Genomic DNA, 17,204 nt, shown 5'->3' with positions numbered 1-17,204 from the left:
TTAATTTCCACAAGGTTAAGGAGAAATGAAGGTCACAGTATCCCATTTTATCTTCCCCAAGATGAGTTCTATACTATCAAAGACCATTACTCTGATCCCTAGAGAATGTGTGAGGAGAGGTTGTGGTTTTGTTTTTAAGATATCTGTGCTTACTGTTTTGGACAATATTTCATCATGACCCTGCAGAGGAAGACACACAGAAGATAAAGAAAATAGCTGCTTGTTCAGCAACAGCCATTGTATTTCCTTACCACTGCGGGGATGAGGAAATGCTTGGTTCTGTCAACACAGGCTCTGACCCCTCCTTGGGGCGCAAGAGACAAGCAGCACATTGAGAGGCATAGATTCCACTTCTGGAGAACTGGGTTCTGGTCCCACTTCTTGAAAAACTCCCATTCCCTCTCTAGATCTGTTTCCTCCTCCCAAAAATGGAAAGAGTAGGGAAGGAGACCACGTGGAGGATCTCTAAAGTCCCTTCCAACTCTGACAGGCTGCAGTTCTCTCACTGATATGTGGGGACTGGCTGTGCTATTTAGGGTCGTTAGACTTCCCACACCTGATGGCCTTACCCCCTGTCTGAGCACGCACAGCATGTACCATTGGTAGAGAAATTGGTAACTTCCTTGCCAGACGAGGTTCACACAGGTACTCCCAGGGCCTGGGGCTCTCGATTTCTCACCCTACTACTTTAAAAATGTTTCTTTGTGTTGGCCTGTACGTGGGTCTTGTTTTTCCAATGAGATGTTATGCTCTTTGAATGGCTTCGGCATTCCCAAAGCAAGTTCAATAACTATTAGGCAAAGTGGTCACACCTGCAGCGCCTACTTTTCTCTCTCCTCTCCCCTCATAATGCTTCTGCCATCATCCTTCCACCTGTTATTTCTACCAGGACTGTTACAATGCCCTCCCCTCTGGTATTCCTGCCTCCAGGCTTGCTCCTCTATACTACAGCTCAAAAAGTCCTGTATGGCTCCCAACGGCAAAATGAACTACTCCTAGTTCTCTGCACACCCAGCGCCTTCCACAACCCCAAGATTTAACCCGTAATGAAGTCTCTTTCCAAGTTTTCATTTGTGGGTCAGCGGAGAGCGCTGTCAACGCCTCCCTGCGCCTTTTTCCCTTTGAACGCCAGAGGGCGCTACAGGGACAGCGGACAAGGAGGAGAAGAAACTCGGTAGCCTAGCAGCCTGAGTTGACCCGCCCCTTTTTCCTTCCGAGCCAATCGTGAGAGTGGGCGGGGCCGTGCTTTCGCACCTGCGCATTAAGAGGGGGCGGCGGAGGCGCTGAGACGAGAGCCACGGTCTCCCGAAATGAAGTCACGGGCGATGGGCGTCCCACTGCTTCTGCTGGTGGTGCTCGGATCTGCGGAGTCGGCGTTCAGGGCTCATCGCCGGTACACCCCGGACTGGCCGAGTGTGGACTCCCGACCGCTGCCGGACTGGTTCGACAAGGCCAAGTTCGGGGTGTTTGTGCACTGGGGCGTGTTCTCGGTGCCGGCCTGGGGCAGCGAGTGGTTCTGGTGGCACTGGAAGGGCCAGGGGTCGCCGGACTACATGCGCTTCATGAGCGACAACTACCCACCCGGCTTCAGCTACGCCGACTTCGGGCCGCAGTTCACTGCTCACTTCTTCGACCCTGAAAACTGGGCCGACCTTTTCCAGGCCTCCGGGGCCAAGTGAGTGTCCCCGCGGGTACGCGCGGGGCGCCTCCTCCCCGGATCGGAGCGTTGGGAGGGGGTAGGCAGGTGGGAACCGAGCTGGGTGAGGGGAGGCGACTGGCCTAGGGTCACACAACTCTCCCTCTGACTTAAGATACCCCGGGTCCTGTGTTTTGTCCCCTGAAGGATGCAGAATTGAACGTGGCACGCCTGATCATAAGGAGAAAGTGCATCTGGTTGGGAATTAGAAGAAAATAAACGTTTCGGGGTGGGGTGGGACGTGGTGGTCAGGGAGAGCCCTCGGTGTCTATACCTGTGTGAGGATTAAGCTGGTGATACCTAATTGTCCATTCCAGGTCGACAAGACAATCAGGATTCCAGGATTTTAAGCCAGTGGTATGGAGTCTGGTCAACTGTGAATTTGAACTAGGCATTTCACCTTCCTACAGCCTCCTTTTATGGTTATTGCAAGGGATTGTATTAGTTCCTTTCAGCTTTAACATCTCCGAAAGGGATAAGGGAGGGAAGGCAGTTCTGGTGTGCAGTGTATTTGGTCAATAGTACAGATTCTCATTCATCTGCTCCTCTCAATGCCTTGCACATAGAAAGTGCTCAAGAAGTGCTTGAATTGTTTGGGGAACTGTTGGAGCTTGCAGGTGGATGGTGCAGCGAACTGAAAGTGTAGAGTGCTGGGGTGGGGAAGAGAGAGGCAAGGAACCATGAGGTGGCTGAAGGCTGGGGCCAGTCCTGAAGGCCTTGAGGGCAGTGTGTGGCCAGATGTTAAAGTCAGGGAATGATCACCCTTGGCTGCTAGAAGAATTCATCTGGCTTCTGGGAGGGAAGTGTGTTGGAGGAGGGTAAGAATAGATGCAGGGAGGTCTCCTGGCTCCTGGCATAGAGCAGTGCTCCACCCTTGTTTCTTCAGTCAGCTTCCTGGTTTTAGTTTCTCTTGGACTTTAAATTCTCTTGTACTAAAGAGAAATTACAACTGACATTTTTTATTTTTTATTTTTAATTGGGCAACAGTGTGTTTTTCCAGGACACATCAGGCCCAAGTCAAGTCATTGTTTGCAATCTAGTTGTGGAGGGCGCAGCTCATTGGCCCCTGTGGGACTCGAACTGGCGTTATGAGCACTGTGCTCTAACCAGCTGAGCCAAACAGCCACCCACAACTGACATTTAATGTTTGCCATTAAATATATGGGAATATAAGACTTGAAAAAACAGAGGAGGTGTTTTCTATCTTCTAGGAGGCTTAGAGATCCATTATTTACAAATTAAATTTTAAAAATCTGGGAAACGTCCTTTGACCACGCCCCTTCTTTTATGGACGAGAGGACTGGCCCAGCGAGAGGAAGGGAACTAATATCCTAGACTCCAAATCTCCTGACTCCAGGGTGAAGGTTCTTTCCCCCACACCGGGGTGTGCAAATCATAGCCAGAGGGATCGGTCCTCTGCCTGTTTTTGTAAGTTCCATGAGATGAGAATTATTTTTACATTTTAAAGGGGTTGTGGGGAAAAAAAGAAGAAAAAGGAGAATGTGCCAGAGAGGAATGTGGCCCACAAAGCCTGAAATACTGTCTGGCCCTTGAAGTCTTGGCCAGGGATTAAATTATCTCACGTAGGCATCATCTGTTATTTGGCTCTGAAAGCAAATGAAATGTTGAGTGATTTGGTGGTTACTTCAACACTTGCCTTTTCTGCCCAACTCTTTTGCCTTTTGTCACCTCTGTGAGAGGCAATTCATATGGCCTTGGTAAAACAGATAGTTTACTTTTTTTTTTTATCATCCACTATTTCCAGTAGAGATTTCTTCCTTCTTCAGAACCAAAGGTTAAGAAAAACTAATCATTAATTCCCGTTAGGGTTGAAGAACCGGAGAGCCAAGGTGCCTATCTTTTCCCTCACCAACTCCTTCCTTCCCCCTGAGCTTCCTCTATGGCTGGGGCCTAAGGACTGTGACTTCCTCAAGTTTGCTTCCATTCCTGCAGCAACTCATGCAGTACATCTCCTGTAGACGAGTGTGTAGAGGTTGATATGAACAAACTGACTCCATATTTGTAAGCCCTCGCAAGCTTGAACTTTGACTAACCTGACTGGCCCTGGCCAGCAAACACAGGCCTGGTAGCTAATGACTATCTGTGTTCTGTAAGCCTACACAACGTAACCGTAAAGATTCCTATCAGCAAACGGCCAGAATGGTATAGCTAACTGAGACAAATACCAAACTAGGTGTTGGTGTCAATTCTAAGCAATTATTTATCCATCATAACACCCCTAGGAGGTAGGATTCCTATCTTTGTGCCTTTGCTTTGTCTATCATTAGTGGTTCAGCTATACTATAAAACATTTACCATAATAACCGTAAAGCAGCAGAGAATAAATTGCACAACTGCCAGGTTTGTCCACTCTAGACCCTATATCCCTGTAAGCAAGTTACCCTATAATAAATTATATTTTAGGGAGTTGTCTGCTTCATTTTTTGGTCTTAAGACACCTTTATGGTTCGGTGGTCATTATACCTGCACTCCACAGTTAGACAGCGAGTCCTCCCAACCATTTCAAAAGCTTCAGGCATGCTGGGTAAATTCATGCTCATGGCCCACTGCCCACTTCCTTTGCTCATATCGTTTTCCTGCCCACAGGTATGTAGTCCTGACAGCCAAGCATCATGAAGGTTTCACTAACTGGCCAAGTCCTGTGTCTTGGAACTGGAACTCGAAGGATGTGGGGCCCCATCGTGATTTGGTTGGTGAGTTGGGAACAGCCATCAGGAAGAGGTGTGTCTACAGACGGTAATCCGTCATTGCTTTTGACCTAGCAGCCATCCAGTGTACCACACCTTCTCTACTCTTGTGTGTTTTCTAAGTTTGCATTTAGCCAGTAACCTGAAGAGCTTCTGGCCTTTGAATTAGCAGTGTTTGATGCTTGGCCGTTTTGATGTGACCAAAGGTGACACCATCAGAGAAATTCATGGCCCTGTCTGGTTAGCCGAAGGATACCCATCGTAGACCATGGTGCCCCATTTACAGTCTGCGAAGGATTCTTTCTGGAAAACCTTCCAACCCAGGTGCTTTTCCGGTGTCTGATGGAAGCCAGGGACTGGGTGTCATCTTTGTGTCCCCTCTAGTTGTCAGCACAGACCTTTGCAGGCATTCAGGGGAGGTTTGGATAAATGGGAGATCGAGAGGGAACTGAAAAGGGCAGTTAAAGCAGCAAAACGTGAAGTAAAGAGCCATTCGGTTGATTCTAATTAATGCTCTCCAATATTTGCCACTTAAGAAGTAACTTCCCAAGATCAAAGAGCTAGGAAGGGGCAGAGGTGGGATTTGAACCCAGGTATTCTGGTTTTGGACCCTACAGTTTCCGGTATGTTTTGCCTGTATGGAGGAAAAGTGGTATTGGTGCCAGGTCCCGTCTCAATTCTATTGTGATTTGCTAAACTTGATGTCCTATTTAAATGAAGTTTGCTGCCTGATTGTAAATGAAGTTTGATCGGAACATAGCTATGCCCATTCATTTATGTGCTGCTGAATGCTGCTGCCAAGTTGCAATTTCAGAGCTGGAATAGAGACCACAAGGCCTGCAAAGCCTAAAATAATATCTGGCCCTTTAAGAAAGTGCGTGCTGACTCCTGTTACCTGTTCAGTATTCAGTTTCCCAATGGTATGCTTAGCTACTAGTCCTGCTGTAAAACTCTGCAGTGTTGGTTAGATCCAGACTTTAGCTTCCTTGATTTTTATCTTCTTTGTATCTATTTCCTGAGTCTTACAATGAAATACTTAACTTCAATTCTTTCTGCCTTATCTGTGTCATTGCGGTGTATCCTTACTTCTTATTGCCATCATAGTGTTTCTGTAACACTCACCAGTCTTAACTCAAAGCAATCTTTATTGTGTAGGAAAATAGGTCACTTTAACCAAGTTTCATTTTGCGTATGTTAAGAACTGTTAGTCAATCTTAGATAAATGAAACAACAAACCTATACTCGTTAATTTCAACTACATGGAAAATGTTACAAATGATTATTTCTGAATGATAAGATTTTGGATATTTTATCCTTTATACTTTTCTCTATTTTTCAATATCTCTGCAATATGTATTCTTATGATTGACAGAGAAAACATTTTTTTTAAAACAGACTATGTTATTGAGATAATTGACTTAACAGTTAAAAGATGGTTTAAGTGACATTTGATAAGATATTAATGTATAAAAGGGTGTTATGCATACTATCAAAAACATAGTAAATCCAATCATTTTGCTTAATTGAATGATAAGAGCTAACTTAAGGAGATGGTTTTTCAATCCCACCCCCTCATGCCCTTATGTGTGGCTTTCAGTGAGGTGTAAAAATGCTGCCACTGATTTTTCTTAAAATAAACTGTTTTTTCTTTGCTTAATGACAGTTGCTGTCCTGTTTTTCTGTTTAAGGAACATACGGTATGGGCTTTATCACTCACTCTTCGAATGGTTCCATCCACTCTACCTACTTGATAAGAAAAATGGCTTCAAAACACAGCATTTTGTCGCTGCAAAAACAATGCCAGAGCTGTACGACCTTGTTAACAGGTGAAAAACAGAAACGTTTTTGGCCTCCTGACTTTTATCAATGAAATGACAGCTTCTTACAGGATACTGTTATGTTGTGGGGGAAAGGGTAAAAGGGAGAATATGAAAAAAAAAAAATCTAGAGGACATCAAAATAATAAAAGTGGTGGTTGTATTAAAACAAAATTTATTTTTTTCTTCCCACTTTTCAAAAGTTCCGTAATGTAGAAATTTATGACCTTTACAAATGAAACAATCAAACAAAACCCAGGATGATAGTAAGTCAGAATGTCAGTTCCCTCCTTGCGTGCTGTTTTCTTTGTCAGGACCTTGGAGAGGGCAACAGGGTCTCAGGGACCCTGCATGAGATTTGGCATTGGGCAGATTTGCATTTGAATCCTGGCTCCTGTTACTTACAAGCCTTAAACAGATCACACTTCTGCACCTCAGATTCTCACCCTGTAAAGTGGGACTAATAATGCCTTCTACATAGGGCTCAGAGTAATAGGTGAAAAGTATCTTGTTACAGAATAAATATTATTATTACTATCAATATTCTTAAAATTATCACTTTCAGTTTGGGATTTGTCACTAGTCTTCACCATGTTTTCATTCCTGGTTTGCCCTTCTTGCACCTGGGGGCTCCTAGAGGATGGTGGACATTTAACGCTTCAGAGGCAGCCTGGACTCTCAGTTTTGACAGAGTAGAGGGAGTGGGGGGAGTGGGAGGGACCCTTCTTGCATTAAAATGACTTCTCTAAGGACATAGGACATTAGTAAGAGACCAGCAGAGACTTGGAGTCAGATAGAACTGGACTGAGATCCAGTTCTTTTTTCCTTACTGGCTGTGTGTCCTTGAACAAACTACTTAATCTTTCTAGATCTCTGTTTCTTTATCTGTGAAATGGGTATAATATATACCATAGGGTCACTGTAAGAACTAATGAGGTAATGAATATAAATGGCCTAGTACAGTTTCTTGTACACAGTAAACCATAGACTGTATTATATCTTACCTCTTTAAACAGGACATCTTTTTCCTGGAGTCTACTTGCCATCCTAATTATGGAGTACAGCATGGGAGTTCGCATCAGGCAGATTTACATTGCACTTCCAGCTCCTGTTACTTACACGCTTTGTCACCTAAACCAAATTGTCCTGCTCAGCATCAGATTCTTGCTCTCTAAAGTGGGACTAACAATGCTTACCTTATAGGTATATACGCACACTCACACCTCGTAGGGCTCAGAGTAATAACGTGAAAGGTGCACCTGTGGCTCAGGTGATTCTATAAATCCTTTATGGCCAAAAGTTTGGGTAGTTGTCCAGACTAATTTGGTAGAATAGTTCTAGCTCTTAATGTATCTTAAAAGCAGAAACCTTAATCCTGTAGTTCTGGGGCACCACTCTTAGTTGAAACTAGTTGCTGGAAGGAAACCAAATTGTATAATACCGATTACAACTCTATTTCTAAAAAGGACATTTAAAAAAAGATTGGGAGGAAGTCTACAAAAATGCTGTGTATTAAGCAATGGTTAATACAGTATTAGCAGAGGGGTTTTGTGTGTGTGCTTGCTTTTGTCTCTTTAGTTTTCTACATTCTTTGCACTGTGGTAATTTTATGGTACTTTCAAAACGGGAGAAATTGATTTGTAAATTTTTGTTGCAAACAAATAATCCTCAAGACTTGACTGTGAATGGATTCAGAAAATAAATGTTCTAATTGCATGTCTTTCAGATACAAACCTGACTTGATTTGGTCTGATGGAGACTGGGAAAGTCCCGATACTTACTGGAACTCGACAGATTTTCTTTCTTGGCTCTACAATGATAGCCCGGTCAAGGTATGTGATTATATGACTTATCTCTTACTTACCTATTGTGATAAAAGAAAGTGTAAGGAGCCAAGATCTGGAGTAATAACAATAACAATAATAGTAATAATAGTAATAACAATAATGACAACAGCAGCAATAATAAATAGTAACATCAGCAGGGGGGTGGTAGGGACGAGGGGATTTAATGGATGTTAGAGATTTCTTCTTTTATTCTTTTTTTCCCCCTTCCTTGGAGTATAAGCTTTCTTTTTCTCCTTTAATTGTTGATTTTGACAACATAGGTTTAAGTCTTGTTAAAATTAATAGACTGAACATATAAAATTAAATGATAGGAGTAAAATGCAAATATCTATGACCTTACCTACTCTATGTTGATTATGGAGTTGAACTTTTAAGGGAAAATTTCCTTTCCCTTGTATCCAAATTCTCGAGGGAACTTTGTCTTCGGCCCCTTAATCAACACTATTACAATGCATAATAGCTGCCCATTTACCGTTTGGACTTTGGTACACTTACAAAGCAGCAGAAGTCCTAATCTTCACTATAGAAAACTGCAAAAATTTTACATATTCTGGATTTGTTGTGGATCTGGAAAAATCTAAGTATAAGAACAGTTTGAACTAAGCTATCTTCGTAGATTCATAGGCCTCTTCTTGGGGAACTATTACTAAACTCAGAAAATGGGAAGGAAGGAAAAAGCAAAGAGATCCTATGTGACAGAGGCGAATGAAGAGCAGTTTTCTGGGACTTGCCAAATGTGTGGGGACTTTTAGTGGCATGGACCTTCTCCCCCAAAGGTCCTCAAGCTGGGGTGGCTCAGACGTGGCCCCTTGGGAGGGGTGCTGCAGACCCTGGTCTACCCACTCTTGTTTGGAATATTTTCTCATGTGTTTGGAAAGAGGGTTGTTTGGGAGCAACATTCACATTGGGAAAGTCTCTTTAGGAGGAGTCGTCCCTTCTTGCCATTCCCTCTGTCTGTAATTCGCACATGGCTCACTCCTGTGAGTGAAGACCTTTCTGCAGGTCCTCACTCAGCGGTCATCTATTTAGTGCAGTGGTCCCCGCCACCCTATCTAAAATTGCAGCATACCCCTTTCACACTGCAGGTCTCTCCCTGCTTTCTCTTTCTCTTAGCACTTTTCTGGTCTGACAGATTTCAGATATCATTTACACTGTTGATTATCTGTCTCTCACTAAATTGTGAGCTTTATGAGGGCAGGGGTCTGGGTCTCTTCATTGCTGTCTCCCCAACCCTGAATAGCATATGGCCCAGTTAGACACATAATAAATACTGGTCAAATGTAAACTAAATCTGACTCCTGACAATTTATATTCTTTCCTGGTAGAAGTAAGAAACAGTGTTCCTGGATCAGTGTTCCCCATTTATGTTAATCCCTCTGTAATTAACTCTGAGATGATGTCATAATTGCCCACATATCTGTCTCCTCAGCTAGTCTCAGCTGGACCTCTGAAGGCGAGAACTGTGTTTTATTCACCCGGGATAGCCCAGTATGGACCTCATCGTAGGAGCCAACATTTACATTTAGATATCCCTTGTAACGATTTCTCATAGTTCAGTTAAACCTTGAAGGAAGGAAAAGAATACAGTGGTACCTCGGTTTTCAAACGTAATCCATTCCGGAAGACTATTTGAGTTCTGAAGAGTACGAAAACCGAGGCACGGTTTCCCTATAGAAAGTAATGCAAAATGGATTAACCCATTCCAGACCTTTAAAATCAACCCCTAAAACAGCAATTTAGCATGAATTTTACTATCTAGTGATACCATAGATCCATAAAATTTACGGCGTTCATAAACTGAAATGTTCGTCAACAGAGATGTTCGAAAACCGAGGTACTACTGTATTTGATTGCTGACTTTACCCAGGTCATGTGGTGGAAAGGGTCCTGGGCTGGGTTCAAATACCTGATTCGTAGTCCCAGCTTTCCAAAATTACCTGGGGAGATTACCTTGGGCAACTCTTCTCTCGACTTCTCCTCTAACAGGATAAGCAGTTTCCTAGATGATCTGTTAAACGGAGTCTTCCAGCTCTAGGGTGACATAGGAATAGGGTTTCTCAGCCTTGGCACTGTTGCCATTTGCGGCTGGATATTTCTTTGTTGTGATGGGCCTATCCTGTCTGTTGTAAATAGTTTAACAGCATCCCGGCCTCCACCCGCTAGATGGCAAGTCATCGGGGTAAGCTCAGAGGGCAGGACTCCTTCCTTCTTTAGGATGAGGTGGTAGTCAATGACCGATGGGGCGTGAACTGTTCCTGCCAACATGGAGGATACTACAACTGCGAAGATAGATTCCAGCCTTCGCGCTTGCCAGACCATAAGTGGGAAATGTGCACCACGGTCGACAGGCAGTCCTGGGGCTACCGTCGCAACATGATGATGGCAGACGTTGCAGACGAAGCCGAAATCATTGCGGTAAGACACCTGTGAGTTCGTTATTTATTAACTACGATGACAAACTAGCCTCCTGACTGAGCGTGGTGGAAACGCTCTGGATGGCAGTGCAGGCTCATAGAAACCCGTCAGCGCTATTGAACATACTCAGAGACACCTGTCCTGCGGGAATAATTATCATTACAAAAGGAAGTTTTACAGACAGAGATGTGCTTCCCAGGATTACTTTCAGCCGGACATATGGGTTGTTTCAATTTCTTGCAACCATGAAGGGATAGTTAAGTACATTTGGGGATTGTCTTTAACCACGAAAATGTTGATTAGTGTAGTACGGGTTAATGCTTAGAGGGTTGAGTGCAAAAATAAGTCACATGTTTTCACAACTACATAAAATTAACTACAGAGGAAAAAGACCAAAAGGAAACATGAAAAGTTAACGGTGTGGTGTCTGGGGTACTGTAACAAATTCTCCTTTTTTAAAAATTTCTGTAGGTATATCAATGTTGCATAACTGTGGTGTACACTCGAAACTAATACAATATTGTAGGTCAGCTATATTTTAATAAAAATCAGTAAAAAAATTAAAGTTAAAACAACAAAAATTTCTGTATATAACCTTAATTTTTCTGGACTGCCTTGAAGTACACGTCTGAGGTCACAGTAAACGCGCACACACACACACACACATACACACACACTCCAGAAACCTTGAAGAATGTATGTGAGTTTCCCCCCTTATCCGAACCAGTGGGAGCCTGAAACCTGTAATAAAAGTTACGTGAATGGGGTTTCTCTCTCAACATCTTATTGTGCTATACTCACTCACCTTCCTTGTGATGATCTGAGATGATACAGTGCCCACATGATGAGATGACTCAGAATGACAATTTAAAAACTTATCAATTGTTTATTTCTGAAATTTTCCGTTTAATATTTTTGGACTGCGGTTGACCATGGAAAAGCAAAACCTGGGATAAGGGGGCTACTGTATACAGCATGTGTCCTCAAAGGGGCAGCATATACATTTATATAGCTGAGTGTCCCAAAATTCTTCAGTTCTCTTCCATCTCCCCAAAGTCTCCACAACACCCCCTCAAAATCTCTTCTCTCCGATGCCCGTGTTCTTTCTGTAAGGCTCCATGTGACCCCTTCGCGGCCAAGTGCTCTGTTTTCAGCTTTCCTGCTTGTACTTTGTGCTTCTGACCCATGGGCCTTCCCACTGCCTCGTGGGAAGTGCCCACAATCACTCCCTGGAATTTGAATTAATATATTTCTCCATCTTGTAGCAGGATTTTTCAGTTTTCTCATATAAGCCGGCTTTTATAATGACAAAATACATAGTATTTTCAAAACGGTAAAAGATATTCATGAAGCAGGGAGAGAATGTGCTCTAGAGTTGTCGTCTTCTCTTACTATCTGTGTGTTCTAGGCACTATGCCAGGCTGGGCATTCATAGCTGGGATTTTATTGTTCTGCTCTCTCCAGGAACTGGTTCAGACAGTAAGTTTGGGAGGAAACTATCTTCTCAACATCGGGCCAACCAAAGATGGACTGATTGCTCCCATCTTCCAAGAAAGGCTGCTTGCTGTTGGGAAGTGGCTGAACATCAGTGGGGAAGCAGTCTATGCCTCTAAACCATGGAGGGTACAATCTGAAAAGAACGCATCTGTATGGTAGGTCGTGTCTTCTGTCATGGGCAGGAATGGGACTGCAGTCCATCCTGAACTCGCATCTCCTTGGGTCTATAATGTTAGAAGCCAAGCTGGAAGTTGTCTTGAGGAAACCCCAAAGCTATTCTTTTGCAATTAAATTTGTACCCCAGTTTATGTCTTAGGCCACCAGGATATCTCCGACTAGTGATACCTCCGAGGGAGGTGATAGGCTTGGTGCAAACAGAAGGAGTTATAAGGCACCAGGCAATTTACTTGACATTGTTACCCTGCCTCCTAAAAATAGCTAATAGCTAATACATGTGTAGCATCCACAATGTACAAAGCTCCATTCTAAATTCTTTCCATGTATTGAATCCCCTCAACAAGCCCACCAAATAGATACTGTTATTCTTATGTTCCAAGTGAGAAAGGAGGCCCAGGGCAGTAATACAACCTGCCTTAGATCACAAAGCGAGTAAGTGGGCAAGTCATGATTCATACCTGGAATTGTGGATCTAGTTATTTGATCTTGGGCCTCTGTGTTTTCAACATAAAATGGGATGATGATACTTAATTTCCTAGAGTTATCATGCAGGTTAAATGAGATAATGTATAGCTCCCAGCAGTGTGCCAAGCACATACTATGTGTTCAGTAAAACATCTCTGTTCATGTTATACCATCAAGCATAGTTCCCTGGATCGGTGGAAACACATTCATCCCTCTGTTTTAGATGAGTTTCTGTTTAGTGATTTTTCATCCTCTTCTCTAAGCTTGGTGAAATGTCAGAATAACAAATTTGTCTTCATTACACATCTTGCCCCTGTTGTATCCTGTGGTGTTTTCACATGGATTTGGAGTTGGAAAAATATTTGAATAATAAGGCAAATAGGTTCAATGAGACATAACTAATATAAGAATTAAATTTTTTAAAAGAAAACTTATAACCCAATAGAGAGGGAAAATGGAAGATAGCACCAGAAAGAGGCTGCTTTCTTCCCACTGACCTTAATTGGCGTTGAGTTATTAGTGTTTCCTAGTGGCAGTGACCCAAGCTCTTGGAATTGGTAGATAATAGAAAGGGGAATGTGTAAGTTTATGTGTCAGGGTTATAAGCCAGGCATCTTTGACAATGACGTTTCTTTTTTCCCAGGTATACCTCAAAAGGATCAGTTGTTTATGCCATTTTCCTGCACTGGCCAGAAAATGGAGTCTTAAACCTTCAATCTCCCAAAACTACCTCCTCTGCACAGGTAAGGAACCTCAGTTAGTCCTTTCAGAGATGTAACTTTTTCTAAAGGAACAGTCAGATCTTCTCTCCATTTTCCTTCCTTCCCCAGGTTTCTCCCATATTTATTCCCCTTTTAGACCATCTTCCCTGCCCTGGCCCAGCATGGTCGTTTCCCAGCACGTTCGGGCCACATTCTGTACTCGTTAATGCATTCATGTTTTTTCCATTCTCTTGCTTTCTGCAGATAACAATGCTGGGAATCCAGAAAGATCTGAAGTGGTCCACAAATCCACAAGAGGGTCTCCTCATTTATCTGCCCCCGTCACCACCCTCTGCTCTCCCAGTGGAGTTTGCTTGGACCATAAAGATGACAGGAGTAGAGTGATCATTGGCGTTCAAGAGGAAAGAGACACTGGCTGCTATGTGCTGCTTTCGTTTTCTTCTTACGGTACCATCATTGTAATAAACTCCTCTTTCCTACCCAGAGATGGCTTTTCCAACACATTTTAATCAGAAGAACTGAGTACATTACTCTGATGTCTCAGTGGATCAGAGATCTAAGATCCGTTGCTAGCATATCTCTCTCTGATCGGGAAAAGAAGGGACTGAACAGTTAAGTTCTGATAGTTCATCCATTCCTAACTATGGGAATTATCTATACTGGAACCTTCCCTCCATTCCCTATATTTGATAACCTGCTGAATGACTTCAGATAAAGAGTAAGCCAAGTCTCCTTGTTGCCTATGGGAGGAGGTGTAAAGGGTTTGGCTAGCTCAACCACATGCTGTTTATTTAGCATCAGTTGTCACCAACACCCCCCAAAGAGCAGGAGAGCCTAGAGGGGAAAGAAAAGGCTTACGAGGCTGCTAATAGCTCTTCAGAAGTTTCCAAAGCAAACTAAATTCAGTCTGTGTATAGTGATACTGTGAAGAAAATGGATACAATTCTGCCTTGCTTTTTAAAATACAGTCAAATAAATAAATTTGTATGTCAAATCATTTCTACCAAGAAGCATGTTGTAGCTTTCTTCTCCCAGTTTCTATATGGACTGCTTATAGCTTTGTATTTCTGTTTTTAAAAAGGGCCTGCCAAGTCTCCTTAATGCAGGACAAAAAATGTAATTCCTTTGGTTTTTCTGCTCCTTACTCCCAGTACCATTCTTTTGAGTTGACCACCAATTCAGGCTCTTCAATTGTGATCTTTAATTGTGCTAATCAAGTTTTCTATTTCTTTTTTGTTTAATAGATATATTTAGAAATTTCTACCCAACATTTAAGGAATACTTGTTTTTCTTAAGCACATGTGGAACATTTACAAATATAAATACCAAAGAAGCAGTATCATATAGACTATATATAGTATGACAGCAAAATAATTAAAGAACCATAAAAACTTGGAGGAGAAAAACCCATATGTTTTGAAATTTAAAAATACACTTCTAAATAACTAACTCAGTGATCAAGGAAGGCACCATAAGGGGAGTTAGAAAATACTTAGAATGATTATGAAAATACTATGTATTGAAACTTGTGAAATGTAGCTTTAAAAAAAAAAAAGAAAAGCCTTTAGAGAGGATTCTGGGAAGGTAGCAGAAAGGAAGCACCAGGGATCTGTCTCCTCGGACAACAAGTGCACTGGTGGAATCTGATGTAATTATTTGGGAACTGTGGAGGCTACCGAAGGCTTGCAACTTCCAGAGGAAGATTTGGAGGGTAAATTATGGTTAATTTTGGTCAATTTCAGCTACTCATCCCTCCCACACTCATCCAGCCACATAGTAAGTATGGTCATCTCAGTTGGTGCTGAGAAAGCCATTTGACAGAATTCAAAACCTTTTCATGATAAAAGCACTCAACAAACTAGGAATAGAGGGAAACTACCTCAACATAATAAAAACCATACATAGAAAACCTACAGCAAACATCATACTCAATGGTGAAAAACTGAAAGCTTTTTTCTAAGATCAGGGAGAAGACAAAGATTCCCACTTTCACCATATTCAGAGTCATAGCCAGAGAAACGAGGTAAGAAATAAAGGCATCCAAATTGGAAAGGAATAAGTAAAATTATCTGTTTGTGGGTGCTATAATCTTATACATCGAAAACCCTAAAGATTCCACACTCAAGAAACTTCATTTACTACAGTAATCAAAACAGCATGGTACAGCAAAGCTGACGTGTAGAGCAATGGAATAGAAGAGAAGCCAGAAATAAATCCTCACATATATGATCAAATTATTTTTGAGAAGGGTACCAAGACCATTTAATGGGGAAAGACAGTCTTTTCAACAAGTGGTTCTGGGAAAACAGGAGACCCATATGCAAAAGAATAAAGTTAGAGTCTTACCTGACATCATACAAAAGTTAACTCAAAACAGATAAAAAATCCTAAGTGAAAGACCTAAAACAATAACACTGTTCAAAGTAAACAGGGCAAAAGCTTCATGATACATATTTGGCAATGATTTCTTGGCTATGACACCAAAGGCACAGACAACAAAAGAAAACGTTGACAAATGGACTTTAGGAAAATTTTTAAATTTTGTGCATCAAACTACATTATCAGTTAAAAAAGCAACCTTTGGAATGGGAGACGGTATTAGCAAATCATATATCTGACATGGAATGAATATCCAGAATACATAGTGAACTTTTCCTAAAACTTACTTAACAAAAACAAAATTTTCCTAAAACTCACTTACCAAAAACAAAAACAAAATATTCCCCAACAAAATCAGAAATGGGCAAAGTACTGAAATAGACATTTCTCCAAAGAAGATATACAAATGGCCAATAAGATATGAAAAGATACCTAAAATCACTAATCACTAGGGAACTGCAAATCAAAACCACAATGAGATACCACTTCACAACCATTTGTATGGCTATTATTTAAAAAAAAATAACAAGTGTTATTAGAAACAAAAAGTGTTTCTAATAGAAAATAACAAGTGTTGAAGAAAATAACAAGTGTTGGCAAAGATGTACAGAATTGGAATCCTTGCATATTGCTGGCAGGAAAGTAAAATAGTGCAACTATTGTGGAAAACACTATAGCAGTTCTTGAAAAAATTAAACAGAATTACCATATGATCCAGCAATTCCACTGGGGGTATATACCCATAAGAACTGAAAGCAGAGTCTCCAAGAGATTACATGTACACCCATGTTCATAGCAGCATTATTCACAATAGCTAAAACAGGGAAGAAGCCCAAGTGTCTATTGATGGATGAATGGATAAACAAGCTGTGAAAAAAATAATATATATAATTGAACTTTAAAAAGGAAGGAAATTCTGTAATATGCTACAACCTGGATGAAACTTGAGGACATTAAGTGAAATCAGCCAGTCACAAAAAGACAAATACTGTATGATTTCACTTATATGAGGTACTTAGTGTAGTCAAAATCAGAGACAGAAAGTAGAATGGTGGTTGCCAGGGGCTGAGGGGAAAGAGACACAGAATTATTGTTTAATAGGTACAGAGTTTCAATTTTACAAGATGAAAATAGTTGTGGAGATGGATGGCAGTGATGGTTGCACATCATGAATGTGTTTAATACCACTGAACTGTACATTTAAAACTGATTTCTTTCTAATCCTTTCACCTTCTCCCCTCTTCCATCTAGCAATCAACAGGTTTGTTTTCTCTATATCTCTGAGTCTATTTCTGTTTTGTTTGCTCGTTTATTCTGTTCTTTAGATTCCACATATAAGTGAGATTATATGGTATTTGTCTTTCTCAGTCTGACTTATTTCTCTTAGCATAATATTCTCAAGGTCCATCCATGTTGTTGCAAATGGTAGCCAGAGTATTTAGTGAACAGAGTCCATTAGTATTTTTTCTTCAGTGTTTCTT

The 17,204-nt window shown here is 41.6% G+C and overlaps 1 protein-coding gene across 1 annotated transcript; it reads left to right on the top strand.

The window, feature by feature from the left end:
* The first annotated feature begins 1,264 nt into the window (after nt 1-1,264).
* Nucleotides 1,265-14,354, top strand: FUCA1 (alpha-L-fucosidase 1). Its single transcript, XM_033115626.1, has 8 exons — nt 1,265-1,675; nt 4,304-4,438; nt 6,093-6,230; nt 7,948-8,053; nt 10,283-10,483; nt 11,948-12,135; nt 13,266-13,365; nt 13,588-14,354. The coding sequence occupies exons 1-8, from the start codon at nt 1,311-1,313 to the stop codon at nt 13,726-13,728; spliced, it is 1,374 nt and encodes a 457-aa protein (XP_032971517.1). The 5' UTR covers nt 1,265-1,310; the 3' UTR covers nt 13,729-14,354.
* Nucleotides 14,355-17,204: the final 2,850 nt, after the last annotated feature.

This window comes from Rhinolophus ferrumequinum, chromosome 9, assembly GCF_004115265.2.
Source record: "Rhinolophus ferrumequinum isolate MPI-CBG mRhiFer1 chromosome 9, mRhiFer1_v1.p, whole genome shotgun sequence".
In the NCBI taxonomy this organism is placed as follows: domain Eukaryota; kingdom Metazoa; phylum Chordata; class Mammalia; order Chiroptera; family Rhinolophidae; genus Rhinolophus; species Rhinolophus ferrumequinum.
This window is presented reverse-complemented; position numbering and strand designations above follow the sequence as displayed.

What these genes read in the sequence shown, in the direction of transcription:
- FUCA1 (XM_033115626.1), top strand. Translation starts at nt 1,311, where the DNA reads ATGAAGTCACGGGCGATGGGCGTCCCACTGCTTCTGCTGGTGGTGCTC. An exon ending in TTCCAGGCCTCCGGGGCCAA is followed by an intron (nt 1,676 to 4,303) that starts GTGAGTGTCCCC and finishes TCCTGCCCACAG; the next exon opens with GTATGTAGTCCTGACAGCCA. An exon ending in ACGAAGCCGAAATCATTGCG is followed by an intron (nt 10,484 to 11,947) that starts GTAAGACACCTG and finishes TGCTCTCTCCAG; the next exon opens with GAACTGGTTCAGACAGTAAG.